General features: G+C 46.0%; 1 protein-coding gene across 2 annotated transcripts in view; it reads right to left on the reverse strand.

Moving 5' to 3' along the window:
* Window positions 1–3,043: 3,043 nt before the first annotated feature.
* The window catches only part of DRP2 (dystrophin related protein 2), a 44,412-nt gene continuing 21,984 nt past the window's right edge, over window positions 3,044–25,471 (reverse strand). Inside the window, exons 5-22 of one of the 2 annotated variants that reach the window (XM_012650048.1) lie at window positions 24,991–25,259; window positions 24,463–24,609; window positions 23,927–24,005; window positions 22,155–22,215; window positions 21,780–21,841; window positions 19,747–19,821; window positions 18,623–18,824; window positions 18,316–18,401; window positions 16,487–16,644; window positions 15,983–16,149; window positions 13,991–14,102; window positions 12,252–12,388; window positions 11,878–11,943; window positions 11,544–11,609; window positions 10,535–10,678; window positions 8,670–8,907; window positions 7,362–7,482; window positions 3,044–7,049 (exon numbers count right to left, since the gene is read on the reverse strand). In XM_012650048.1, coding sequence (XP_012505502.1) covers window positions 6,925–7,049; window positions 7,362–7,482; window positions 8,670–8,907; window positions 10,535–10,678; window positions 11,544–11,609; window positions 11,878–11,943; window positions 12,252–12,388; window positions 13,991–14,102; window positions 15,983–16,149; window positions 16,487–16,644; window positions 18,316–18,401; window positions 18,623–18,824; window positions 19,747–19,821; window positions 21,780–21,841; window positions 22,155–22,215; window positions 23,927–24,005; window positions 24,463–24,609; window positions 24,991–25,259 — 2,315 coding nt within the window. In that variant the 3' untranslated portion in view covers window positions 3,044–6,924. The remainder of the gene's footprint in view (window positions 7,050–7,361; window positions 7,483–8,669; window positions 8,908–10,534; window positions 10,679–11,543; window positions 11,610–11,877; window positions 11,944–12,251; window positions 12,389–13,990; window positions 14,103–15,982; window positions 16,150–16,486; window positions 16,645–18,315; window positions 18,402–18,622; window positions 18,825–19,746; window positions 19,822–21,779; window positions 21,842–22,154; window positions 22,216–23,926; window positions 24,006–24,462; window positions 24,610–24,990; window positions 25,260–25,471) is intronic. The other variant, XM_012650047.1, reaches the window with a different exon arrangement.

The raw sequence follows: 25,471 nt of genomic DNA on the forward strand, positions 1-25,471 counted from the left end.
GTATGCCTTTAATTCCACTCTCTTGCCTGATTGCTGTGGCCAGGACTTCCAGCACTATGTTGAATAGAAGTGGAGATAGTGGACAATCTTGTCTGGTTCTAGTTCTAAGTGGGAATGCTTTCAATTTTTCCCCATTCAATATGATGTTGGCTGTAGGTTTGTCATAAATGGCTTGTATCATTCCAATGAGTTCTTAGGATAACTCCTAATGAACTAAGGAAATCAGCTCATATTAACCATATAGGGACTTAGAGAGGGGGTATAGAGAAGTGATACAAATGGTAGCTCCAATATTTAGATTGAATTATCATGTTGTAGTGGAACAAACGTGAGGTTGAAACTCACCAAGGTTGCAAGTATCTACACTTCTTAGAGCCTCTGTTTCCTCATCTGTAAATCAAGGGTGATAATGCTTATCACCAACAGACAGCGGAGAGTTTTCTAGAAGTAGACCAGCTGGCCTCAGGTCTGGTCCCATTTGATAAAGTTGGTGCTGCTCTAGGAAATGTACTCCCAAGTTCTCTGTGCTACATTTAGTGCTCCTATTCCAAGTCAAAATTAAGCCACAGGCAGAGAAGAGGTTAATATGTATGGATAGGAAGGTGGAGGAGGGATGAGGATAGCAAGAATGCTGGGGGAAATGCAGGGAAGAAGTAGGGCTAAAGGAGATAGGCACATTAAGGGCAAACAAAATAAAGGCAAGATTAGGAGAGAAGTTAGAAGATAGGTTGAAAACCACAAGATGGTATAAAAAAGATTATTCTCATTTTTTAAGTTCTGGGTTTCTGAAAAAAGAATAAAGAGAAAGAGGCCAGGTACAGTGGCTCATGCCTGCAATCCTAGCACTTTGGGAAGCTGAGGCAGGAGGATCACTTGAGGCAAGGAATTGGAGACCAGCCTGGGCAATACAGCAAGATCCTGTCTCTACAAAAAGGTTAAAAAAAAATGAGCCATGTATGGTGGCTTGCACCTGTAATCCCAGCTATTCGGGAGACTGAACTGGGAAGCTCACTTGAACCCAGCCAGGAGTTCAAGGCTGCAGTGAGTTGTGATCATATCACTGCATTCCAGCCTGGGCAACAGAGCCAGTCTCTGTCTCAAAAAAAAAAACAAGAGAAAGAAAGAGAATGGGGGAAAGGAACTGAGTGTCAGAGGTAGAATGTGGGGGAAGAGCCCGAATCTTAAAAGAAGATAGGCTTTTCCAGATAAAGGAAGGCAGGGGACTGGGGTGGAAACAGAAACTACCCTGAGGACATGCTGGAGAGTCTGAGGCCAGTGAGGATGACACATGTGCCACAGGTGGCATCAAAGGGTGAGGGAGGTAGAAGAGCCCTCGTGCGGCCTCTGTCCCATACTGCAGCCTAAGAGCAGTTAGAGGTCTGCTGAGAGGCAGGGTGGTAGGGAAGACAACAATAGGAAGGGGCAAGGGCAAGCACGTGTGGCTTTTCAGCACCTGCCGTATGGTAGCCTGAATTGAGATATGCTGTAAGTATAAAATATACACTAGATTTCTGTAGGGGAACTGCTGTGTCAGTATCCTGACGACATTGTACTATTCACACAGGCCACATAGGCAAGGGTCAACTGTAGGCTGACCCAGGTCTTGGCAGAATGCCCTGTGATCCTCTTAGAACATAGGACTACAGACTGTCTTGTGAGAAGGGAACCTGCCATGAGGCAGTTTTTCATTTGCCTCCCTTGTTCCAGTAAGGTCTAGGACTTTCTACCTGCCCCCCACCCCCAGAAGATACAGCCACAGACCATCAATCTGCTTAGCTACAGTGTGGCATTGGATACTCCGCACCAGGGGGTCCCACTATTCATGCTGTGTGCCATCTGGCCCTTTTTGTTTGAATGTCATTCTGTGGGACAAGGAACACAGGGCACCGATACCATTGTTGATGTTGCTTTTGCTGTCTCCAGAAGTAACAAACTGTCTGGATCTATCTAGATTACTTGTTTTTTTGCCAGCTGATTCTGTCAGCTTAACAATTCCAAGGACTTATTATTTTTTTTAAAGAACATAAAATATACTTTCCTGGATTAAACTTAAGCCCATTATCCAAAGTGGGGCACCACAAGAGCAGAAGAACGGGATCCATTTGTACTCACCATCAAATTGGTACTAACTAATCAACACTAGGTTGATCACATGGCAGAAATACTCTCTAGGGATTAGGGGGATGGGGGGCAAATCTACAACTAAAGGACACGGGGAGCACTAAAGGGAGGGAAGGGCATGCCTTTAACCCGCATTTGGGTGAGGCAAAGACATAAAGTGTAACTATAATGTTTGTACCCTTACAAAACCCTGGAATAATAAAAAAAATCTCATTAATAATTATTTTATACTTATTACACATTGAAAGGATAATATTTTAGATATATTGGGTTAAATAAAGTATATTGTTAAAATTAATTTCACCTGTTTTACTTTTTTAATATGGCTGCAATAAAATTTAAAATTACATATGTGGCTTGCATTGTATTTCTACTGCACAGTACTGCTGTAGTTTGGTGAGAAAAGAAAAAATGGTGGTGGGGAAGAGGGACTCACAGGATTTTATTTTGCCAGAAGATGGCATTTAAAAAGAACTATCACCATCAATTCACAGGGACGTTTTAACACCAAAAATATATATAGCCATAATCTCAGAATAAAAGACAGATCTTTAAATCGAATAAATGTAACCTTATGGGAACTCACTGCATTGTCCTGATTTTTCTTATATTGCTTCAGCCTGGTGAAAAATTACTCAGATTGATGAGGATAGAATTTAGAAACCACTGCTATATAGAGCTCATCCCATGAGGTAATAACTAGCTAATTTGGGGAAGGGTGGGAGGCTTGAAAGGCAACCAATCCAGGTAATAGTAGCAGATGGGACCAATGTTTTTTGTCCTATAGCTGTTGGACTCCTCTGGTGGCCTTATGTTTTATAGTGCTTCTCTGGGTTCTTGGTCCACCCTCTGTTCCCACCCCCCAAATAAGAGAAAGATATGGAATATCAGAGTCAGAGAGTATAACCAGACGAACCAAAGTAAACAAATACAAATTTATTCTTTTCAAAGCAGAATTCAAGGGAAAGGTGAAAAGCACCACAGTGAGTGGCAATCAAAGTTAACCAATTTGTTCCCAACCCTGCCCCTTCATCCCAAACTTTTCTAGACTTGGCTGCTACCCTGTTACTTCCCCTGAATACCTTCCCCAATTCTCATGCTTGTGACCAGTTTTTGCAGCCAACAAGCAGCATAACAGACTTCGGTCTGGCTTTGATACTGCCCAGGGGACAGCAAGGACATTTAGCAGGTCGCCTCTCAAATATGGCAGCTGTGGGAGGAGATGGAGGCTGGGAGCTGAGCCCTGGCCTTGAGCCTTTCCCTCTCCCACAGCCATTGGTGTTACAAGAGTGAGAAGTAGCTGAAGTATTCCTTTGTTCCCACGGGAGCTGCCTAGCTGAGGAGCTATATCTCCACAGCCCTAGGACACAGCCCCCAGTTTCTCTCCCAGAACTAATTGTTTGTGTTAAGGCAGCTGTTTTCTTGGTTATATGTCACTTACATCAAGAGAAATTGGATGGGATTCTTGGCCTGAAATAGTCCCAGAGGCCATAACTCTTCCATTGAGAATAAGAATTCAAAGAATGCTCTAGCCTGATGCTGGATATGGAGCCCAGACCCCAGACACTCCCCTGGTAGCACGGGCATTCCTTAAAATGAATCTGGAGGGAAAACATCTCCTAGAATTGGCCTCTGCCTGGCCTCAGGGTTTATCATTACTGTGGCTTGTCAGCCCAGTTCCTGGAGCACCGTAAACTCAAACAGGCTCCTCTGTAGGGAAGTATTTCCCAACTTTGGGCCTTGAAGAAAATGAGCACTTGAGAGCCTTGATTCCAGCCTTCCCAATCTGGAGGAAAGGGCACGTGACCTCCTGGGTGGGACTCTCTCTAGGGAACCATATCACAGCCTGATGTGCTTCAGCCAGTCAGCCTTCCCTAATGATCCCCAGTCAACGTGGATCCACTCTGCTCCAGGTGGAAGCAAAGGTATCCTCGTAATGGCTTTTTGGCCTTTATCAAATTCTGCCAAGAATAAATCGACTATCAGTCCTAACTGCTTCCTGATACTATTTGACAACAACCCCAGCAAGCACTCATGTTCCTTATCACTGATGCTAATCCTACAAGTCAGAAGGTTTTCCTTAGGCTACCAACCCGGCAACTCCCTTCACCACCCTTCTAGTGCAGGGCCAAAACTACACAGTGCCACACATAATACCTTTAGGTGACATGATACACAACAGATGCCAAAAGTTATACAACACAATTCAGTACATTCAACCCCAATTTGGATTCACAGCGCCCAAGGATCCATTTACCTCACTGTGGGCACACTGCCCATACATGCTGCAGTGACTGTCACTGTACCCCTGAGTGATATGCTCACCTCAGGCATTAAGGTAAACACAGGACCACAAAGTGTCAGTGACCCTCTTAGTGAGAATTCGACTTCTGACCTGCAGCTTCAGTCCACCTACAACACGAATCCTACATAACGAGATCTACATCTTTTCTACCATGCCTGGCCCACTGCAGTTGCCATAGGCCCTCAGCAGCCCGAGAGCTCTTGGGTGGGATGTGGGTAACAGAAAGGACTTTCCAGGACTTTCCTGGTAAAAGATTGCTCCATAATATCTGCTCACGTAGGCTTATGCCTTAAGGTCCCTGAGCCCTCTGTCCCACATTCCTGCCCAAAACTTAGGCCCCTACAAATACGCCCCCACTCTGACTGATGCCCAGTTTATCAGACTGATACCTGCTTACCACTTGCTCACCATCTATCCAGATACCCAGTTCTCCCACAGGGACCTCATGAACACTAAGGTAGATGTTGTGATATGAAGTCTGACACCCTGGACCTGTGGCTTAGAGTTGGGGGAGGAGGCAACCCCAAACTTCTGGACAAAGCTGCTGCCCTGCCTCCCGTGCAGCACATAAATCTAGGTTCCCAGCAGTTCTACCCAGTGGCCCACTGCTTGATTATAACACAACACCCCAACCGTCTCACTCCCTCCCTCCTGATCTTCCTGACAACCTCTGCTTTCATTAAGGCCCTGAGTCAGACCTTAGGAACTGGAAGGGGCCAGAGAACGTACTTTGTGTTGTAGTCCGGCAAAAGCTAATAAAAGCCTATTTATTCTTTCTCTTCTGCATGGGTTGCATAGAGCTTGGATTTGCTCTATTTGGGTACCTGAACCATTGTTTAGGGGAGCCCAGAAAAATTTATCCAAGGCCCAGGTCTCAAGGGAACAAAAGTTTGAATGAGTGAAGAGAACAGAGTGACTCTTCCTGTTAGATTCCTCTGGGGCCACATGCTTCTGTTGCTTTGTTCTTGAGGACAGCCCACCCCAAGCATCAATGGAGAGAGACAACCTAAGGGAGCAGCCAGGATGCATATATCTTCCAACCAGAGGCTGGGGCTAACAAAGAGCAAGGCAGAACATTAGTACTTCAAGAGGTAATAGAATTTAATTTGTGAGTGAGGCCAGGAGAGCACTGATGTACAGTAGATATGTAGAATAGATATGTATGTATATAAACTTAGGCAAATTAAGTTGACTGCAGGGCTCTAGGTTATAAAGCTCCTCTTGGTAGAGAGCTGCCTAAGTGGGCTCTGAATCTGTTCAAAGTTCTCAAGCCCACTCTCCCACCCCTCAGTATCTATTCTGAATAGTTTTTGGATAAAAGGATCATGGTATATGTTGCCTAGGAAGAATTAGCTCAGTTTGAGGATTGGGTTCACCTTCCAGAGTTAGAAAGAACAGTTTTAGGCACAGGAAGGCCTTCTGGTTGTCTGGGTGGAAAGTGGCCAGCTTCCTGATTCATGGTCACTGGGAGGGGCCGCTACTTAGGGTGGCCTGTTGCAAATCAGCCACTTCACCTGATTCAGCCTAAGAGCTAGAAGGGTCACAGTCTGGAAAAGTGATAGGGAGTCATACTCCTTCAGGCTAGAGGGTCTCTTCCCCTTCCTCACGTGGGGAGAGCAAGAACACCTGGCTGAGCAAGCTGCTACTCCTTCCCCGGGTCTGTAAGGACAGACTCACAGGAACAAAGGGTGGCTTCAGCTGGGTTTCCAGAGCAACTCAGCAGGTCTCTCAGGATGTTGAGGCCTTCAGGATATAAGAGGTTGGGAGTGGGGGCAAAAATTAAACCCATATAAGTATTTCTTTAATGTTTCCAAATGTAAGGTGGAAGCAGGAACTGGAATGAACTGTACCCCCATTGAGGAAGGTCTGCCAGGTACCGAGGCAGAAAGAACTGAGAATATTCAAGGAAGAAACAACACCTAGGTAGCATAAGGATGGCTAGAGATCTCCCTGAAACCGAAGTAACAGGACACACACTGCCCAGACTTTTTCAGGGGGACTTTGGAGGGGGGTGTCTCAGGGATACCCTTTTGCCTCCCTGAGTTGGGCCAGAGAGTAGGGCTAACACCTAAGGATTCGTAATGCTGGAACCCTGGGGCCATTAGGTGTCTCCCTCTCCATAATTCCATGGAGAAGCAAAAGAGGCCAATGGGCACCACTTAGCTCTGCAAGGCAGCTTCTCTGCTCCGCATCTGAATGGCCAAGTGCCATTTGCCTGGGTTGTAAAAGAAGGGTACTTAAAGGACTGGTCTCAAACTTGAGGATTAAAGGGAACGTTTTAGAGTCAGAGAAATCATGCCTCCCCTTCCCCCACCACCCCCCTCCCAAACACACACCCCTCACATACCACCAGATCCCTGCTGCTGCCAGGAGCCCAAATAACTCTGCTTGAGGAATGAGGGGCCAATGGGGACTGGAAAGTTCGGGTGAAGGCTGAGGGAAGGCTTTGACCAGAACCAGGAGAGGATTATGGACCACAGGATGGGGATCTAGCTCCATCAAGAGGCCAGCAGGGTATTGGCAGTCACATCAGAGCTTCGCACGCTGGGGAAGGCATGGCGGAGCTTCTCCATGATGTCCTCCAAGCACAGGCTGACATCCTGGCTCTTTGATCCCACATCATCTGAGTTGGAAAAGAGAGATTTGGGAAGAGAACTAGAGACTCCTTTATGAGGCCTAGGGGCCAGGTAAGATGCTGTCAGCTGAAGGGTGGACTCATCAACAGTGTTTGTGTCCTCCTAGCACAATGCCTAGTACACAGGAGGTGCTTGATATATACATTTGTAGAATAAGCATGTGAATGAATCAATCAACAAACCAATCATCCCTGACCCTAAGCTCAAAGCCATGAGGGGAAACCCATCTCAGCCCTAGAAAAACCTTGGTCAGGACAAAGCCATGGAAGAAGGAGCTGAAAGGGGCCAGGGGAACTCACCTGCAGCCTCTGTGTCCGGTGTAGTCTGTCCCTTCTCCCGGGGGTGACTGCCTTCTGACTGCTGCGGAGAGGAAGCTAGGGACGATCCCGCGGAACCATTGCCATCTGATTCGGAGGGTGGCTAGCAAGAGTTAAGGCATGACTTAAGTGGCTTTGCCTTCCTGACCTTACCTTGACAGACTCCTGAGCTTAGAAGGGACCTTAGAGACCTCATGCATATCCCTTTGCCCTTAGGCTTTAAGAAGCTTTTGGTAATGGCCCAAACAGCAGCTTCCCCTTTAAGAAAACTTCTTTGAATATCCAATTACTGATTAACTTCTTCCTTCTACAACATGTGTCAAAGGCTCCCAGTTTTTCTAAGGATGGCATCGTACCTAAAGGTCTCTTGCTGTCATTTCAGCTATAATTAAACTATTATTTAAAACCCAATTCTCTCTAGAAATGTAGAGTTACACACCTGAGCCTTGGTTCATGACATAATAGCATATGTTCGAAACCTCCAAGAATCCATTTAGAGGCTATCCCTTGGAGGATCTGGGGAAGACACGGGGTGTGGTGGTATTGCCTGTTATACATAATGACAATCACAGGTAACATTTATGAAGTGTGTACTATATTCCAGGCATTGTGTTAAATTCTGTAAATGCATTATCTTATCTTATGTTCACCACAATTCTATGAAGTTTGGTACTATTTTTATTCCTGTTTTACAGATGAGAAAACTGGGGCATAGAGGGGTTAAGTAACAACAGTCCTAATACCCTGCAGCCACTAATTGGCAGAGCCACATTCAAACCCAGAGCTGTCTGACTCCAGAGCTACACTACAGCATACACACTACCTCTCAGAGACAAAAGGGACAGAAAGTAACAAGAGACCTCTTTATAGCAAAAATCTTTCTTTTGCCAAACATGTCTAAACCTGCTTCTTTCTAGTAAATATCATACTAGCAAAATGAACATTTTCGATGCTTTTTCAAGTTTGTTCTTCCAGTACTGGGTTCCAGTGGGTTGTGAGGAAGTGAGCCCTCAGAAGTCCTCCCTTTTCCCCGGGCCCCTCAGTGGCTTAAAAGTGACACACAAGGGTCATGTGGAAGCTAGGTAGAAGGTAATTGGTCAGAGATGTGACCATACCGGCCCCTTCCTTCCCCCACCTGCCCCAACTGCAGGCCCAGTTCTCTTCAGGAAGTCACCTGAGAGCCACTGCCAAGGAGCTCTTTCATGCCTCCTCTTTGCTGCACTACCCAGCTCCCCAGCCTTCCCCTGTGCTCAGCGGCCGCCCTGGTTCTTTCCCTGTCTCCAGCCTCACCTGCAAGAGCAGCTCCCTCAAGCGCTGCAGCTGAGACTCTAGCTGCTTGTTGTGGTCTTCGAGGATCTGCATGCGCGTCTCCAGGCGGGTCTTGTGCTGCCGAAGGATCCGGGCCTCAGCCAGAAGCTCCTCGTTGCGGTGGTCTGGTGCTGCCTCGGTGGAGCCCTCAGCCAGGGTTGGTGCCTCGGCTGCCTCCTCATGCTGCCACTTCAGGCGCCTCAGCTCTCCCTGGAGAATCCTGCCAAGGACAGAGAAACCAAGACCTATGACCCTAATGGGGCACTGACAGTGCAGGTCCCAGATGTCCTCTTGGGCCTAGGTGTGAGCAATCCCTGTGCTCTCCCACCCCACTCCACCCCCAGCTGTGCTCTTGCATGAGTGGCCACATCCACTTCGTCTCCAGCACGTATATCATTTACTCTGCCATCCTGAGATCTCAGAGCAGAGAGAGCTGACATTTCACACAAGAAACTTCTCAGGGCTTTGATGTGCTGCTATGGGGATTAATTCTGACCTTAAAAATCAGGCAGAAACACAGTCTGCAAATAAGTGAGGCATTAGGGCCACTGACTCACCTAGTCCATTTTTGGAGTTTTAGATTCCAGGGAAAGACATAACATAAACAAAAGACCACCTGTCTTGTCTCTTCTCTCTATGACCCTCTTCTTTGGCCCACTTTGAACATCCATCCTGGCTCATCAAGGAAATAGATTCCAAAGAGATGGCCTACTTTCGGGGACATCACTTTGTTTTGCAACAGAACGGAGTTGCCTGATGTTTCCCAGGGCCTGCCCACTGCTGCTCTAAGGCAGTGTTTCTCAAACTATTCGTAGTGAAAACCCAGGGCTTCCTTCACTCCATTGTGGACCAATATGTGGTCCTAATGCACATGAGCTGTACACAGCTCACATCATGTGCGACTTGACACACAAGGTCAACAACACTCAAACTGGTCTCTACCCTTTTCAATGGGATGAGGCCACTAATTCTGTGCTTCAATGTCATGGTAATGCCAAGCTGCCGTAAATGTTCCTAAAAGCTTAATTTATATCTTTATCTATCTTGTCCTGGACTGGTGAGAAACTGGTCACAGGCTGGCCCTGGTCTGCTCTCCACACTTTTGAGTAGCAGTGTTGTAAAGACTTGTTACTCCAAGTGTGGTCTATGGACCAGAGGCATGGGCATCCCCTGGGAGTTGGTTAGAAACACAGAAACTCAGTTCCCTCCAGACCTGTGAATCAGAATTTGTGTTTTACTGAGCTTCCCAAGTGACTTGTATATACACTGATAGATTCTACTTCATGCCCTCAAAGTGGCTTAGACCCTTCTTAGGTCCCTGCTAACATGCCTACTTTATGGAGATTCATGCCATCCCTATAATCTTCTTCACCTTCCTTCTTTCAGTCCTCAAGTGCCCTATGTAGTGTCATGGTCCTCTGGAATACTTTTATTAGGTGATAAATATCTCCTTCCACTTCCAACACTCAAAGTTCTCTGAGGGCAGGGACATGGCATATGCTCTTCTATTTTCTCTGTGTTTGTATTTTCTCTGCTTACATCTAATGTGTTCTTGGCAAAATTTGGGTTTAATTTAAAGGATTCAAGTAATCATTATAATAGCTAACATTTACTGAGCTGTTACTATAAGCCAGGCACTGAACTAACACATTATATGCCTGATCTCAGTTAGTCTTCACAAGTGACCCTAGGAGGTAGGTTCAATTATCATCATCCCCATTTTAAAGATAAGGAAATAGAGGATCACAGAATCTAAGTTATGCAACTAGGATGCAGAAGTGCCAGGACTTAAATTCAAGCTGCCTGCCTTAAGAACCCACACAGATTTGTGACATCATCACACCCACCGGTTCTCATCTTCCAAGTGGGCCAGGATCTTCTCTAGGTCCCCCTTGCTTTCTGTGGCCATACCGCATGGAGCCTGCTGCCCAAAGGCTGGCTCCCGATCTGTGATGGGGCTGGAGTGCCGCAGCAGGTACTGGTCCTCATCTCTGCATGGGTGTGGGGAGAGGAAAGGAGGTGCCCAGTGTTGAACAGAGAAACAGATCAGGGTATGAGTTCTCAGCTCCAAGCCCAGGCCCCAGGACATGCATGCTGGAGGATTCACTTCTAAGTCACATTGAGAGGAAAGGCCATATATTTAGGCTTGAGAGGGATGAGGGTTCAAAGGTGGCAGAGGCTGTGGTTGGGAGTACCAGGAGAGAGTGTTTTCAAGATGCTAGGGCTTCTGGGTTCTACTCATAGCTCCCTGGGAAACAATGAGCAAATGACTTCCCTTTCTGTGCTGTTCCCCACTCTGCTCTTTTTTGTTTCCTCCTCCCCCAGAGGGATCTGAGTCCCAGTCAGGGCCACATTGATCCATGTAGCCAGCAGTTCCTAGGCCCTCTGAGCAAGATGGGGACCTCCCCAGAGATGCAGGAGCCCTTCTCTGGGCTACAGCACCAGGGAGTCCCTTTGACTATACTTCAGTCAAGTCCCTGTTGTCTGCCAGGGTTGGTGTGGCACTAGATGGGGATTAGGCATCTTGAGCACAAGATAATGGTCCTTTCTGCAACTTTAGATGAGGGCATATTCTTCTTTCCTTAAAGTTGAGCATAAAAGGATGGGGCATTGCAACAGAGACCAGGGCAGATAGCAGGGAGATTAGTACATCATTCATTCCCTAGCTCAGTTGATAGAGGGAAGACTGCTTCTCTTACTAAATACTGTGTCCAGAAAGCAGCCTTCCTTCCTTAGGGAGCCAAGGACCCTAGCCACCATGCTTCCCATGCCCTAGAGGATACACCCTTCCTAAATGGTGGCAGAAGGATCCCAAGGAGAACTATTTCTGGAAAATAAGCAGCTGTGGGAGCTTACATGCTGTCATCTGGGGACAGGCTGTCATTAAAGAAGGAGCAATTTTGACTTTCCATCTCAGCAAGCCTGGGAAGAAAGAGCAGAAACAGGACAGAAAATAGGATATGGGGCCTGCTTTTATCTCAAGGACTCTAATCCCACAACAGGATCATTGGCTTTGGGAGCTGCCTCAACCACCTCTAAGTGTTGGACCTTGCTGGCTGCTGCATACTCTACTATGCACATCCCCTGGCCCTGACTCTGTTCTCTTTGTCCCATCTCAAAACCTCTTCCCCTTGAACTTCCTACAAACTCCACCCCACCCCACCTCCACCTCCCGCAAACCTGGTGGTACCTGCTGGCAAAATGCTCAATGCGGGAGTGTGTGTCAGCATGTGGCAACATCGGGGAAGAAGCCGGCCTAGAAGAAAGCAGCAAAGACTCAGAAGACCAAAGACTGGGCAGCTGGGCAGCTGGGCAGCCTGTTTGCTCCCCCCTTCCCCGCCCCCCACATTATGGAGGCGGAACTGATAGGAACAGGATACAGAGGCTGGATTCTAGTCGATTTCTCCAGCCAGAGTCCAGGTCAGGCCCAAGCTGGACTGCCCTGTCACTAGTAGGATTTACCCTTGAACACTCCTCTAGCCCACCTGGGACTCAGCCCCTTCACAGCACACACTCAGGTTCAGTGAGGCTGCCTGCAGCCATTGCTCAGCCACTGGTACTCACGTCTCGCTGTAGTCAGCCTCCAGCACTGATTGCACAGGCAGATAACCTCGCTGAGGGTGCTTGCTGAAATAATGCTTCGAGCGGAATTTGTTCTTTAAAGTTGTAGCAAAGTCCCTCATGTTCTCACTGGATGTGGTCTGGTTGGGAGGGGAGACAGGGCAGAGGACTCACCCTAATGGTTTCCAGATGCAGGTGTGGCTGCTCCCATGGAGCAGACAGCATGACAGGTAATCCACTCTTGCTCATGCCTATCACACCTGCTCCTAGATAAAGATCTGGAAGGATATGTGCCAAATTGTGAACACCGGTTGCCTCTGAGAAGTTGAACTGGAGGGGTGGGGACCAGGGTGAGGAGAGAGGAGGACTTTCCTTTTATACTTTAAACACCTCTATACAATTCAAATCTTTTACAATGAGCATATATTTGTTAATTTTTAAAATAGCTTTTCTATAAATTCTAAGGATATAGGGGATAAATCGGAGTCTACCATCTCCAGCCAGTTTTCCATGTATGACTTTTTTTTTTTTTTTTGAGACAGAGTCTCACTCTGTTGCCCTGGCTAGAGTGAGTGCCGTGGCGTCAGCCTAGCTCACAGCAACCTCAAACTCCTGGGCTCAAGCGATCCTTCTGCCTCAGCCTCCCAAGTAGCTGGGACTACAGGCATGCGCCACCATGCCCGGCTGATTTTTTCTATGTATTTTTAGTTGTCCGATTAATTTCTTTCTATTTTTAGTAGAGATGGGGTCTCGCTCTTGCTCAGGCTGGTCTCAAACTCCTAAGCTCAAGCAATCCGCCCGCCTTGGCCTCCCAGAGTGCTAGGATTACAGGCGTGAGCCACCGCGCCCGGCCCATGTATGACTTTTATAATGTTTTCCCTAAGATGATAATAAATGAAAAGTAAAGGGCATGGTCCCTGCTCCCACCAGGTCACACATTTCTGTGCCAAAAGAATTTGAAGAGATGACAGCTTAGAAAGATGGACTGTGGGGAAAGATGCGAGGGAGGATGGGGGAGAGAGCAGAGGGGGAAACTGGGGATATGCTTGGGGCTTTGGGAGAACCTGTGGGGACAGAAAGGGATAGAGACATATAGGGAGCAGAGTCATGTAGAGAAGTGAGGCATGGAGCTGTGGGTCTTGAACACAGCACAGGAGCAAATCTGTGGCTGGAGTTTAGGGATGCTGATCAACCCGGGCTCAGGTGGCTATGAAGGGCACGGCTGCCAGGGAAAACCAAGTGGAGTTTTGGGGCACATTAAAGAACATACCCTTTTTTTACCCCAAAGGACTGAGTAATTAATTTGAGCTTAAACTTTGATATCGACTAGAAGGGGTGAAAACATTGACAAAGGAGCAGGGAAAGACCAAGTGATACAGGAGCAATACAGGAAGCTAGTCAAGAAAAACTCAAGTGAGCAATAGAAGGTGAGTCACCTGGAACTGCCTTGCTCCCCCTGTTTTTTTCCTGAGACTTTTCTCTGTAGTAAAATATCAAGTGCCTTTTAAATAGCTGAGAGTGTCCTAGACCAGCTGCAGCCTGGCCCCTGGTGGTAGCGAGGGAGAAGCTCTGCTGGAAGAATAGAGTGGCCAGAATCCCTTAAACTGGTGAATCACCAGGGCTGTTTGGAGAATGCTCCCCACAGGAGAGCTCAATACAGTGAGCCAAAGCTGGGCAAAGTGGATTAAGGCCTAGTACCTGAGAGCTGCCTACCCCTCCCACCCAGCCCAGAGGCTCCATACCGGCGTGTAATACTCCATGATGGGGTAGTGCAGCTTGTTGCCTTTGCTAGCTTTGCCTGTCAAGAAGCAGGTCTGGCAGATGTCGACATTAAATTGCTTTAGACTCCGGTACCTTGGGGAGAGGAGACATGGTAGGAAAGGGAATCCAATGTGCCACCGTGACCTCCCCTCTGCTCCCCTGACATCAAAATATACACACACATTAGAAGGGAGTGAAGCATGGGGCCATAACATGCTCAACATCCTATACATAGCAGTGGCTGAGCCCTCAATAGATAAACAGCCTTATTCTACAGACCATAAATCTCCATGAAATCACAAGCCCAGATTCCCAGGAAGCGTGGGAAATTGCATTATCTCACCATCTTTGTTTAAAGCGGTTGGGAGAGCAGAAGATCTCATTATATCAAATAGTTTTCTAAACAAGGACGGCCCAAAGCAGTCTAGGCTCCCATGTACCACCATCTACCTTGGAAAAGTTACACTTTTAATACAAAGGCAGTTTATTCTACCAGCCTTGGGTAAGTTGGCTAAAAGTTATTTCCAAAGGTTATTTATAATAACTCTGTTACTACAGATTATAGAATAGCTCTTCAGAGCTATTTCCAAAGCCTGGCTGAACTGCCAGACCTAGCAGCATAGAATAGTGAAATGTCTAGACTTAGAGAAGTCAGACGAGCCAATATCTAGTCCTGGGTATACCATTAATTAGCTGTGTGAACTTGAGCAAATCACATTCCACCTCTGTGCCTCATTTGCTCATTCTATAAAAAGCATGGTGGTTGTAAGGGAGAGCTGTGTGTCAGTGCTTTAAAAAGTTAAAAAGTTGAGCATTGTATGATTGGAGACAAATCTAGGATAGTGGTTACCTTTGTGGGGGATGGAGGGGAATGTAACCAGGAAAACCTCAAATGTATTGCAATGTTTTATTCCTTAAGCTTGGTCAAGGGTATATACTATGGTATGCTGAGGCCAGCTCATACCAGCTCATAAGAGCTGACTGTTAAAATTTCAGGGGTTTTCTAAGCCAGTTGTTAAATATACCCATTATTAAAAATTAAACTACATAAAGTCACAAATGATATTAAAAACAAAAGTAAGAAATACTAAAAACTCATCACTTCCTAATTACTTTACTATTATCTGTGCTCTTGAGGTTATTTATTTATTTATTTATTTGTTTTTCAGGTAGGGTCTCACTGTATTGCTGGGGCAGTGGTGCAGTGGTGTGATCATAGCTCACTGCAACCTCCAACTCCTGGGCTCAAGCAACCTCCCACTCCTGGGCTCAAGCAACCTCTGAAAAGTGCTTGGCCTACCTTGGACTCCCAAAGTGCTGGGATTATTGAGTGAGTCATCGCTCCTGGCCTCGTGAGGTTATTTACATTTATTGTATTTGCATGGTGGAAATACTATAACTGATGTGCAACTTAGCATTTTTTCCTAACTCTGCTCAGAAACTTACTGTAAATACCCTGACATCAGCCATAGTGGGAATTTACATCACAGAAATTAGCAAATATCACAAATCAGGTTTCCTTTTTTCTTTCTAGAAAGTAGGGTTTTTTTTTCTCTACATTGCTTTTTATCTTATGCCAAAGAAAGGGGAGTATTTGACATACTGTATTTTTGGGGTTTTTTTCTCCAAAATATTAAGGGGGTATCTAGAAAGTAGATTGTGAAACATTTGCTGGCACACTATTTGGTATAGAGGTGTTCTTATAGTGGCCTCTAGATGTTTTTGTAGGTCTGTAATATTTTATAACACAACTAAAACAAAATATTTCATCATTTCCCATTTTTTTAAAAGTTAAACATTCTGTAATAGAAAGGATTACAACAATATATAATGCACAATAGATTAGCTGTAATTATATAATAAGTATGTAATGCATTGTTTTATATCTGATTTATATGTCACATGTATGTCATATTTATTATCATTTATTATGTCATATTTATTATCATCCTAATAGGTATTGTTTTCCCTACCTGAACCCCTTGATGGGGCACTGTCTACAGATAGAGCACTTGGTCTGATGTTTCACTTGCTCAGCAATGGTGACCCGATGCAGAACAGCCAGCCACACCATGGACTGGGGCTCCAAGTTGACCCACTCCAGGAACTGGGAAGCTTCAATGACTGGCTTCCCAGTGCTCTAGGGAAACAAGAAGCCCAATGGCAATGACTGAGGCCCAAAGTGTCTTGTCTGTAGAATGGCAGCCCCCAGAGGAGCAAGGGAACCAGCAGGGCCTGGGTTGGCCTGTTCTTCAGAGGTGTTCACCTTCTGCCCTACCCTAGTTGAGCTGCTGTACTCCCCAGCAGGACTCTGACTCTAGAGCCCAGAGAACTTTCTGCCCTCTTGTCCCATCCAAACAAACTCCCTTACATCTGAGTACTTCAGATCAAAAGCCTAACTCTTAGTCCTTCTTCCCTCCCTTCTATCGCCCCTTCTCTCCCTACCATCCTCCCTCCCTCCCCAGTTCCATACTCACAAAACGGAAGCAACTACGGACACTGGGCTCCACATTGCTGCCCCCAAAGGCTGCCACTTCACCCAGCTGACGGGGCACCTGAATGGCCTCATGAAGCAGGACACCGAGGTGGCGTTGGTCACACTGGCTGCCTGAGTTGGCCACTTGGCTGAAGAGGTCTGCTGGCCCCACCATCAAGAATAGCCAACCCCAGTGCAGGAATGGCCAGAGAATGGTGTGAGGAGAAAGAACAGAAAAGGAAGACAGGGAAAGAGCACATAGACTTAGCTAATGACTTTTGAAACTGGAATACTTAGAGGTCCATCCCTGACTTTCTAGAAGCCCAGGAGTTTTAAAAAGAGCATTCTCTGAGTTCAGAGAGAAAAAGTGAGACAGACACAAAGAGAGAGCATCAGGAAGACAGGGAGAGAGAAAGATGAAAACAGAGAGAGAACTGTATGTAAGAGCAGTGCCAGACACAGATATGACACTTCTTGGAAAACAGATTCCTCAAGAAGCAAGAAGGGGGGTGTGGGCTCAGGGTGCCTGAATGTGAGTCACAGTTGGGCTGCCATACCCTCTCCTGTCCATGTAGCTCATGTAGTCTGACACTGCAGTAATCTCTCAATTGTCCACACAAATGGAAGGAAACACTGGCATGGATAATCCAAAAAGAAGAGCTAATCTAAAGTATCTGATCATCTAAAAATTATCTGTAAGTGGTTGTGGAGTATAGTATGATACTTATATTTGAATTTGAGCTATATCAGCTCTCCTAGGACGCTCCTCCATCTAAACTCAGCCTTAGCAAACCTCCTCCAGAGGTTATTGTCTGCTTCATACCTTGTCTAAGGCTTATAAAAACACACAGAAGTAGAAGGCAGAGGGCCTGGGTTCAAGTTCTAGATCCATTACCGACTAGTAGAACTGTGGGTAAGTCATGAACCTCTCTATGTCATAGTTTCCTTACTTGTAAATTGAGGATAAATTATCACTGTGTATCCCATCTCAAAGGAATGTTAGAGAAATAAATAATATCACAGCCATGAATATGCTTGGGGAAGTTCCCTTCTCTGTAAAGTTTTCCTAGACCACTGTCATCTGTCTCTCTTCTGTGATCTGATATAATATATATCCTTTGACATTTGGATTATTCTCATTAGCACTTCCTGAAAAACACTTTCTGTGTACTTCTGTCTCCTTCTATGGAGTGTAAACCACTTGAAACAGGACTGTGTCTAATTTAACCTAGCATTCACCCCCATTTAGCAGAGTGATCAACACATATTAGGACTCAACAACTAATGATGCTGCTGCCGAAACATTCAAAATGCTAAACACAAGATGGAGGATGGAAAGGAAAGCAAAAGTACTATAAATCAGAGAGGTGAAAAACTACAGAGGTATATACTGTCCACCTCCCAGATAATGGGGATCATTGCCCCCTGCCCATGTATTGACACGAGAAGTTTTTAGTAGAAAGTGTGTGTGTGACATGGCTTCAGATTGGGAGAGGGCTAAGCCTGGTAGGCCACAGGGGAATACAACTAGAAAGTCAGGGCCCTGGATACCCCAGGATACCAATGCAGATTCCGGCTAAGTACTGACATCAGATCAGAAGAAACCAAGCCCTAGGGAATGACACTGGGAATAGTAACAGGCCTTAGGCCCATCTTGGCCTTTGGCTGTCATGTGTTCTTTGCAATAGCCTGGACCAAGAAGCATCACAAGGTAGCCCAAGTAGCCTTCTCTTGAGTCATAAAACCTACCACTGGCTTATCTTACCCTCTTCCTCCACCCTCAACACCTCTCCCTCCACCCATCACTTCAGACTTTGGGGTTGTACTCACACTGAAGTTTTTCCTTTACTTCTGTGCCACACAGGCATGCAATGCCAGTCTTAAAGGACAATGCCCGCATCTTTCCGCTGCGACCACTAGGTTTAAAAGAAGAGACTGAGAACATGAATATATGTGAAGGGTTAACATCTTGCCAGTCACTTCCATCACAGAGTTGATCCCAGCCTGGCCCTGTGCCGACCATGCCCCAAGCTGAGATGGGTCCAAGTCCACCATGGGAGCAACCTCTTCCCACCATGCCCCTCAAGACATCCCATTGACTTTTATACTGGAGACTGCCAGGGATGAAAGGCCTTACCTATCAAAAACATTGAGGAGCCAGTTGAGGCTCATGTCCACACAGAGTGGCACATTGACCAGGATGCCTCTTTCCTCCTCCAGCCGTTCATATAAGGCAGTCAGGCAGTGAATGACCTCCACCACATCCATCACGTGCTCACTGGCTTGCAGATCATGCTCGTTGAAGATCTCCAGGGCTGTGGTTAAAGTTACCAAGTCCACTGGGAAGGAAAGGAGAGAGAAAAAATATATAGTCAGAAGTAGAACCCCAGGGATTAGACACAGAGATAAAACAACCAGCGTCACCAAATTTGACTCAATCTCCAGACCGACCATTTGCAAGTATGTTACAACCTTGTCCTTTACCAAGACCCTCATCCCAAAGAGGAAGAAGGCAGCAAAAGGTGCTCCAAATTAACCCAACATGTTTTTATACCCCTATGTTCTTTGACATCAGTTTTAAAAAGATGGTGGGATGTGAGTAAACTCATCTCCTATGTTGTATTAACTCCTAAGGGATCAAATCTCATTTTAAGTTTCTCTGTCTTTACACAAGTTTCAACTGCAAATAGGTTTGTCTATGATCCACGTTCTGAGAACCTAGACACCAGCTATGAAGGCTCAGGTATGGCTGGGGAAATGTGATATATGTCAGAGGACGTTTTAGTTACCTCCAATGCTGGATCAGCCTCGCCAGACATGCCTGGGCCAGGAAGCTTGAGTGAATAGTGTCGATGAGAAAGGCCAGAAAGCATGTAATATCTGTAGCCATACTGTTCCCTAACCACTGGCATTTTCTTCAAAAGTTCTATTACTACATCCAGTAACCCCAAGATGGCAAACCAGGGGTTCTGATACTTCCTGTCACAAAGCATTTGCTTGATTATCCATGTTGGGCAGGGGAAAAGGGACAAGGGGGAAGATAGCTGTAGGGTTAATTTGGAAATATGTCTGGGGTTTAGGGAGAATGGAAGGGCTCTGAAAAGAGCAGGTGTTCACAGACAGCATATCCCAGCTTTGGAGAGTTTCCACCAAGCCAATCAACAACCCCGGCTCAGGTGGGATGAAAGTTGGAAACAGCACACAGATGAGTAACAAGAGTAGGGGGGTGAAAGCCATAGGGAAGTATGACAGGAGACGTACAGCGCAGGGCCTTCTGGACTCTGCGGAGCTTCATGGCAGTGCGGTAAGCTGAGAACTTAATGTTGTTCAGATCAGCTGCAAAGAATGGAGAGAGACCCACTCAGATCAGAGAAATGAAAATTAAAGCCACAGCATGATACCATTTAGTACCCATCAGATTGACAAAAAATAGAAGTCTGACAATAGCAAGTGTCAACAAGGATGTGGAATAATAGTGACTGCCAGTAAAAGTACAAACTGAAAACAATCACCTTGGAAAACAATTTGGTATCACCTAATAAAATGTAACAGTTACATATCCTACCACCCAGCCAGCTATATATCCCAGAGCAGTGATTTACAAATATTTTGTGACCAAGACTCACAGTATGAAATTTATTTTGTATCATGACCCCATATACATACACAGGTGTGCATGTATAAATAACTGAATCAAACATTTCAGGAAACAATTCCTTACTAGATTTGATAAGTAAAAACATAACAAACTTAATATCAAATATGACTCTTGCTAAGGATCTATTGCATATTAATATTTCCTAGTCTATTTCAAAATTTTTAAATGCTTGTGACAACATTCTGAAATAATGTTATGACCTGCAGACTGAATAATATGCCCTTGAAGAAACCCTTGCACACGTGCACTAGAAGACACATACAAGAATGCCTCAGCAGAATTATTCTTACAAGCTCCAAACTAGAAAGAACCCATTTCTAGTAGAATGGATAAAGAAACTGTGCTATATACAATGGAATATGCTATAGCAGTGAAAATGAATGAACTATAGTCACATGCATCAACACAGATAAAATTTGCAACATAATGATGGGTCTCTCTTAGTAGGCAAAGATAAGGCATGCAAGAGTCACACTCATCACAGCCTGGACAGTGTCTTTCAAAGCAGATCAGACTTCACATCTATAAGCATATTCTCCCATGTGATGATAAAATGGTCCAGGGGGGAATGTAGAACCTCCAGTTGAGGCAGGTGCAGAGGGGAAAGAAAGGAAAGGTATGGCTGGGCGCGGTGGCTTGTGCCTGTAATCCTAGCACTCTTGGAGGCCGAGGTGGGAAGATCACTTGAGCTCAGGAGTTCGAGAGCAGCCTGGGCAAGAGTGAGACCCCGTCTCTACTAAAAATAGAAAAAATTAGCCCGGCAACTAAAAACAGAAACAAAAACTTAGCCGGGTGTGGTGGCGAGCACCTGTAGTCCCAGCTACTTGGGAGGCTGAGGCAGGAGAGTGTACTGAGCCCAGGGGTTTGAGGTTGCTGTGAGCTAGGCTGACACCACGGCACTCTAGCCCAGGCAACAGAGCGAGACTTTGTCTCGGAAAAAAAAAAAAAAAAAAGGAAAGATATTAGAGAAAGCATGGGACACTCATTTCCTCTTCCATTTGCTTATTGGCTGGGATTCCCTTCTATTTTTTTAAACCGCTTTATTGAGGTATGATTGACATACAAAAAGCTGTACAGATTTATGTCTACAACTTCATGAGTTTGGAGTTAAGTATACACCTGTGAAACCATCACCACAATCTATGATCGCTAAAGGTTTCCTCCTGCCCTCTTTATTTATTATTTTCTATAAGAACACTTAACATAAGATCTCCTCTCTTAGCAAATGTTTAAGGACACAATCCAGGATTGTTAACTATAGGCACTATGCTACAGAGTAGATCTCTAGGACTTATTCATCTTGTGTAACTGAAACTTTATACCCTTCCCATTTCCCCCTCTCCTAAGCTACTGGCAACCACAGTTCTACTCTCTGCTTCTACAAGTTTGACTATTTTAGATTCCTTATGTAAGTGGGATTTGTCCTTGTATGCCTGGTTTATTTCACTTAACATAATGTCCTCCAGGTACATCCATGTTGTTTCATATGGCAGGATTTCCTTCTGTTTTAAGGCTGAATAATATTCCATTATATGGATATGCCACATTTTCTTTATCCATTCATTTGTCAGTAGACATTATAGGACAAAGGCAACTGTATAGATCCCCACCCTATTCGGGAACCCCACATTCTTACCTAGGGTTTGGTATAACTCTGTCATCTTGGGATGGTCCCAGCATGTGGTCTGAGCCTGGTGGCTACAAACAAAAGCATCAATATCACCAGTGTCCACACCACTCTCCCACCCCACCCTCCACATGCGTGTGCACCACTAAGTGACAGGTTGGATGTAAGAAGCTGCACAAATCGAGGGTGAACCCTTAAGATCCCAAAGCACAAGGTTCACCTTTACCCAGGTAGAATCTTGAGCTCTTGAGATGAGTAGGAGAAAAAATGGACTGGATGGAGGAATTCAACAAACAAGGAGTGACAGGTACAGGTAGCAAAAAGATAGCTGAGGGAGGGGGTGGGCAGGTGACTGACCCGCTTCTGATTCAGATGGTCACTCACTTGATGTAGTAAGGAACTTTATTGGGTGAAATTGCTCTTTCCCAGGGTACCTGGACAGAGGCTGATAAAGAAGAGAAAGAAAGCAAGCATAGCTCCACTAATGCTCTTTAGGCCCTCGACCACTCCCCTGCTCTATCCTCCCAAAGAAGTGGTCAAGCCCAAAAGGGGATGCCTGTCTCTCACTGCCAGCTCTTAACAGCCCTTGAGGGTGGGGCAAACACTTCTAATGAACACACTTCTCTCCCTGATGTTAGTGCAAGGGAAGGGGAAGAGGTTGTCACTGCCACCCTAATATACCAGAGATGTGGCAAGGACATGAACCTGGCCTTGGCCACCCTGACAATCTTCTCTCTGAGTAGGCTGCCATTTCTACCCATTGAATTGCAGGCAGCTGGATTGCTCCTGTGGATAGGAAGTGGATCCTACTTTCCTCTTGGGGTTCAAAGCCCTTTCCCCAGAAGGTCAAGCTTCTCAGTCCTGTGGGACAGTAGGGAATGGTACTGCCCATTTCTCTCTCATGAGGAACTCCGGAAACTCATGCCCTTCTCTGCTCTGTGTCTTTATCTTCCAGATCTTCAAAAGATGGTCAAGTTACTTGGCCAACTTGCTCACTGAAGTTTCTCTGGGTACAAAAGCCCTCTGTAGATATAGCTGCACACCAGTGATTATAATAGTAATAATACTAATCACAGTTAACATTTCTTGAGCTCTTACTACGTGCCAGATACCATGCTCAATGCTTTGTGTGCATATCTAATTTTCCTATCTGTACACCCTCACCATCTCCACTGCTACCTGCCTGGTCAGGGCTACCATAATCCCTCACCTCGATTATTGCAATGTGCCTCCTAACAGGTCTCCCTGTGCCCACTCTTGCCCCCCAGTAGTTTCTTCTCAACACCCTGACTCTGTTGAAACATAAGGGATCATGCCATTCCTCAGTTCAAACCCTGCCAAAGGTTCTCCATTGCATTCAGAATAAAGTCCGAAGTTCTTCCCATTGTCTACAAGGCCCTCTGTGCTCTGGCCTCCCCGGCTCCTCCCTTCTTTGCTTTCTTCCTCCTTGATGCTCCTTGGGCACAGCCCTGCCTTAAGGACCCTTAAGGGCCCGGATCTCTGCCTGGTAGGCTCCTCCCTCAGCTCTCCACATGGTTCATTCCTCACCTCCTTTAGGCCTCTGCTCAAATGTCACCTTCTCAGTCAGGTCTCTGCTGACTACCCTATTCAAAATTGCAACACCTCCCCCCTTAAGTCCATCATGCCCAATCCAAGCCTTCCCTGCTTTAATTTTTTCTATAGCCTTTGTCAACAATTGGCCTTAGATGTATTTTACTTATTTGTTTGTGGTCTGGCTTCCGTGGATAGAATATAAGCTGTGTATGGATTTCTGTCTGTTTTGTTCACTGATACAGCTCCAGTGCATAGAACAGTACCTGGCCCACTGTTGAACAAATAAAGTCATTTAATTCCCATAACTGATGAGCTAGGGACTATTTTCCCTCTTTTTACAGATGGGAAAACTGAGGTTCAGAAAGGGTAAGCTATTTTTTTCAAGCTTGCACAGCTGTTAAGTTGAGGTGCTGTGACTCACATCCAGGTCTCTCTGATTTGAGAGACTGTTCTTTTAACCACTATCCTATACTGCTTTATCTTTACTGCTTCTCAGATGCCAAAGTATACTGGGCTCCCACCAGGCCACCAGGGGATAAGAACAGATTCTCTTGGAAGATGGTTGAGGTTCTGCTAAGAGAAGTCCAGTTTGGCTCACGTACAGGAGAGGAAGTGCTGTGACCCAGGGCCAAAGTCCCGGTGGGCATCCTGGAGCTGCTTGAGCCTCTCGCCAACTGACACCTATGGAAAGAACAGGTAATAAGTCAGTAGATTCATTCCAGCTATTCAGTGTGGGATCCCCAGGTGCCTCTGGGGATCTTTATGAGCTCCCTCATAGGCTGGCTTTTCTCTGGTTCCAGCCCTTCCTGCCATCGCCCAACTCCTAGCCCTCCCCCAGGACTTCAAAGGGTCAGAGTAGAGCATCCCTAATTCCAGGCCACAGTCACACTTTCCCTGCCCCTGTCTACCCTGAGTGCCCAAATCTAGAAAGGCCCCTCTCATTTCTTCATTTCAAACAAACACTCCCTGCAGTTTAGAGGCTGAGAAGCCCATTCTTTGGCCCCATGTTCTCTACTACTCTTTTCCCATGCAGGTCCCATTCAATACCCCTTCATTTCCTTTGAACCCGAAGAACTTTTCCCCAAGCCTAGTTATATTGAGGCACTTCCACGTGGTTCACTCCAGGTTGCTCTTCTACCTGTAGCTGCTTCCACTGGATGTTGATCTGCTCCAGGGCTCGGGAATTCTCCATTGACAAATGCACATCAGAAATGGCAAGTTGGTGGGCTAGATCATTCACTAGCTTCACTCCATCTTTCATGGGGGAGAATTCTTCTTTGAATAGCTGGAGAACCAGGACCCAAGTGCCACAGCAGATAGAGAATAGGAACCATTAGTCACTCACTTCAATTCCTTCCTCTTTACCCCAAGGTTTTGTTTCAACAAAACAACCTAGGTGCTTGCCTATTAGGGCAACCAGGCTAAGGTGTGGGCGACCACTGTACTTATCCTCTTCCTCTCCTCTCAGAAAACATCAGGGAAAGAGAAGACGGTCGGAAAACAGAAGAGACTCCATCCAAATCAGGCCCAAATCTAGCATATAAACTGAGAGGCTCAGTTGTAGTCCAGGCCAACAATGGAGTCTCAGCAGCAGGAACACTATCAGGGTCTGGGGACAGCACTGGGTTTCAGGGTGGTCTGTAGTCAGGGAGGGGGCCCAGCATACCTTAATAGCCTGGATATGCTCTGGGAGTGAATCAATGAAGAGATCCCCAATGGGCTCCCAAGTAGCTCGGACTCCCTCGGCTTGGGTAAGAGTAGTGCTTAACTCCTCCATTGCCCCTTGGATCTCCAACAGCTGCTCCAGAGTGCGCTCAATGTGACGGTGCTGGTCCACACAGCGGGCTGTCAGCTTCTCCCATAGCTCACTGGCCACCGTGGCCTGCTTCCACACAAAGCGGCTAAGATTCTGGATCCGCTGTCTGGGGGAGGTATCTGCGAGGACAGGCAGGAAGCCAGGTCAGGCCAACAGGCAGGAGCAGCCCAGGAAAAGACAGAGATAAAGACAGCCCTTTATAAAATGTGTGTGCATGTGTATGTGTGTGTGCATGTATGCATGTTTATGTATATATTCAAACACACACAAATACATATTTTTCCATGGTTGAGTCCTTTTGCACATTCAGGATTTTTAAAACAAACTAAAC

This window comes from Propithecus coquereli, unplaced genomic scaffold (assembly GCF_000956105.1).
Source record: "Propithecus coquereli isolate 6110/MARCELLA unplaced genomic scaffold, Pcoq_1.0 Scaffold31, whole genome shotgun sequence".
NCBI classification, from domain to species: Eukaryota; Metazoa; Chordata; class Mammalia; order Primates; family Indriidae; genus Propithecus; species Propithecus coquereli.